Source organism: Stegastes partitus, unplaced genomic scaffold (genome assembly GCF_000690725.1).
Source record: "Stegastes partitus isolate 25-593 unplaced genomic scaffold, Stegastes_partitus-1.0.2 Scaffold1402, whole genome shotgun sequence".
Lineage (NCBI taxonomy): Eukaryota > Metazoa > Chordata > Actinopteri > Pomacentridae > Stegastes > Stegastes partitus.
Genome location: NW_007579133.1, coordinates 198,866 through 202,374, shown reverse-complemented (window position 1 = coordinate 202,374; position 3,509 = coordinate 198,866). Strand labels below are relative to the sequence as shown.

General features: G+C 39.1%; 1 protein-coding gene across 1 annotated transcript in view; it reads left to right on the top strand.

Moving 5' to 3' along the window:
• Positions 1-138: 138 nt before the first annotated feature.
• Positions 139-3,509, top strand: part of stm (starmaker) — a gene marked incomplete at its 5' end in the record, with an annotated part of 12,092 nt that continues 8,721 nt past the window's right edge. Inside the window, 5 exons of the mRNA XM_008299328.1 lie at positions 139-205; positions 326-340; positions 1,042-1,074; positions 1,169-1,195; positions 1,302-1,331. Coding sequence (XP_008297550.1) covers positions 139-205; positions 326-340; positions 1,042-1,074; positions 1,169-1,195; positions 1,302-1,331 — 172 coding nt within the window. The remainder of the gene's footprint in view (positions 206-325; positions 341-1,041; positions 1,075-1,168; positions 1,196-1,301; positions 1,332-3,509) is intronic.

Sequence of the window (3,509 nt, the reverse complement as noted above, 5' to 3'; positions counted from 1 at the left end):
CGTGTTAAACCTGTGTGTGTGTGTTAAACCTGTGTGTGTGTGTGTGTGTGCATTAAACCTGTGTGTGTGCATTAAACCTGTGTGTGTGTGCATTAAACCTGTGTGTGTGTGTATTAAACCTGTGTGTGTGTGTGTTTGTGTTGCAGGTGTGTTGTGTTGCTGGTTTGTGCCTTCGCTGTCGTTTCTCTCGCAGCTCCTCTTCAAAGTAAGCTATGACATCATCATTAACAGTTTATTTCTGAATATTGATTATTTATTGATCACTGAATAATAAATGTGACTCGTGTGATTAATGACGTGTTGTTATTGTTTTCTCTCCTTGCAGAAAGATCAGCAGATGGTAAATATCTTCTCCACCTGTGACCTTTGACCTGCCCATAGCCCCGCCTCCTGTGACATCACAGTCAGCAGAGTGCTGCATCCCTGCTCCCACTGTAGAGCAGTCGGCGCCCCCTGCAGGCTGCCGGCCGCCATGTTACACCAGGACTGTACTTAAATACAACTCTGATACTTTACTCAAGTACATCCAAAATTATTTGATTACATTTACCTACCAGCTTAAGCTACTTTCCAAATTTAAATACTTATAAAAACAAACATGAAGACAATATGTCTCATATTAATTAAACACTTTACACCTTTAATTTTATTTATTGATTAAATTAACAGTTTATAAATGCTGAAACCAATTAATGACTTTTTTAGAGACAATCTGACAAAACTTTTCAGACTTGTACAAACCAAACAATCAGTCGACTGACTGAAAAAATGATGAGCAGATTAACTGAGGATGAAAAGAATCAGTGGTTGAAGTAAATGGTCTCCACCTGCCTCCTCGTTAATGAAGAAGTCATCAGTTTTATTACTTTGAGCACAGCTTCTCTGTTGTGTGGTGTTCCTACTTCTACTTCAGCTGCACTCGTAGTACCTGCAGTGAGTGCGCCCCCTACAGGCTGCACTTCTCACATTTAAAAACTTTGTTTCACTGAATTATGAAGTTTGTAGGAAAATAAAAACGTTTCTGTTTTTTTAATGTTCCAGACAGAACTAAGAACCTGCTGACTCACCTGAACGGTAACACACACACACACACACACACACACACACACACACACACACACACAGTTCAAGTGTGTTATTGTTGACACTGTTGTTGTTTACGTTCCAGGTGATGATACCACTACCGTGCCAACAGGTAACAACTCAGTAACAAATTACACATAATAGACACGCACTGCAAACACACACCAGAAACACACACAACTACACAACATCATGTGTTTCTTTATTTCGCTCCACAGAAGCTGCTGCCAGTCAAGAAAAATCTGAAGGTAACCTGTCTGTCTGTTTACCTGTCTGTNACACACATTAGATTCAAAATCTAAATCTGGAAACTATCTGGTGTAAAACTGATATAACTTTGATCCTGGTCTGTTGGGAAACGAGTTTAAAATCTGGCATTAATCAGATGTAAACCTGTTGTAAACCTGTTATAAATCTGCTATAACTCGTGTGTAACTGTGATCATTTTGGTATAAATGAGATGTAAATTCAATATAAATCTGGTCTGTGATGCCAACTTGGCCAAATCTCTCTTCAAACATCGATTTTAACCTGGATTTAAAATGAAACAGTGACCACAGTGTGAGTTTAGGTGTAAACCTGTTTAATTCAGTGTAAACGTGTTTAATTCAGTGTAAACGTGTTTAATTCAGTGTAAACGTGTTTAATTCAGTGTACACGTAGTTCTGCTGACGTCAGCTCAGACTGTCAGGTGGACTAAAGGCGGTCTGGTAGGAGGAGGAGGAGGCAGATGGAGGCGGGATGAAGGAGGACGACGTCTGACTATAAAAAGCTGCAGCTCAGTTTCAGCTCAGATCAAAACTCCACAAACTGAAGTTTCGACTCAGAAAGTTTCCAGTCGACCTGCAGATCATCAACAACAACAACAACAACAACAACAACAACAACAACAACATGCTGCGACGGTGAGTTCACCTTCAGATAAACTGTGTTGAGCCTGTTTCTGTTAGACCCGAAGCAGCTCGGTTCTCTGAGTCGCTGCTGCTGCTCTGAGCGTTAAACAGGTCAGTTACCTGTCAGACAGATTACAGATTACACCTGTCAGACAGATTACAGATTACACCTGTTACCAGTAACTAACTGTCTGATTGTGTTCACTTCTGCACAGTGAGACAATAAACTTCCACATTTTACTGGAAAATATTTCCCTTTTCTCACATTATGATGTCTGACAGACAAACCTGAAAAGTAACTAAGTACATGTACTCGAGTACTGCACTTAAGTACAGCTGAGAGGTAATTTCATTTAACTGATAGCTTTCGTTACTTTGCACATCCAGATTAATTAAACTAAATGTAATCAACAAATAAACGATGCTGTAGTTTTATAGATTGTTAATAACTTGTACTGATCGTAATAATTCAGTTACTTTATTACCTGCTGGAACATTTAAGAACTGTAATCCAAGAATACACATCGTCCTGGATACTGAGTACTACTGGTGCTACATTGTGTATGCTGGTACTTTGGTTCAGCTTTATTGATGCACAGAGTACTTCTATGGGCTGTTTATACTTTCACTTGGGTTTGCTTGTATGTCAGGATGAAAGTATTTGTGGTACTTTTACTTTGGTTTTGCTGATATTTCAGACTATTTACTTTGTAACAGGGTATTTCTGATACTTTTCCTTAAGCGTGGTTACTAACTATGTATTTGTGGTTTGCTTGTACTTTAGTACATTTGTGGTACTTTTACCTAAGTTTTGTTTATATTTCTGGGACATTTACACAAGTTTTTCTTGTACTTTAGCGTATATGTGCTACTTTTTTTGAGTTTTACTTGTAGTCAGTGTATTTCTGTTACTTTTACTTTGCTTGTAGCAGAGTATTTATGATACTGCTACTTTAGTTTTACTAGTATATATCAATATTTGAGAGTATTGTTGTTATTTTTACTTACATTTGACGTGTAGTGGAATATTTCTGGTACTTTTACTTGAGCTCAGAATACTTCCTGCTCCTCTGCTGGCAGATTCCGACTCTAACGTTGGATTTTCTGACTCATTGTGATGCAAAGCTGCAGTTTTGACAGTTGAAGTTGATTTTCAGTGGATGAAATCTTTCAGATTTGGTGATTTTGCTGAAGCCTCACCGTGCTGCTGCTGCTGCTGCTGCTGCTGCTGCTGCGTCGGATGAATCCTTCACTGTTTGTCCCATAAAGACCCTTAAAGCCTCTGAGCCTCTGAGAGTCGGTTTCCTCTTGCAGCTCAATTCTTTCTATACGTCGGAAAAGAAGAGAAGCTTTGTTTAGGCACAAAGAGTCATTTAACCCTTTAAGCAGGTTCCTCTCAGCTCACCTGAGATCACCTGACTGTCTTTGCTCCGCCTCCTTTTGTTGCACCTGTTGAGTCACATTCTGTAAAAGGACTTCAGTTCAATCGCTGCTGTTTAAACACTGACGGACAGAAAACAGAAAAACACAACA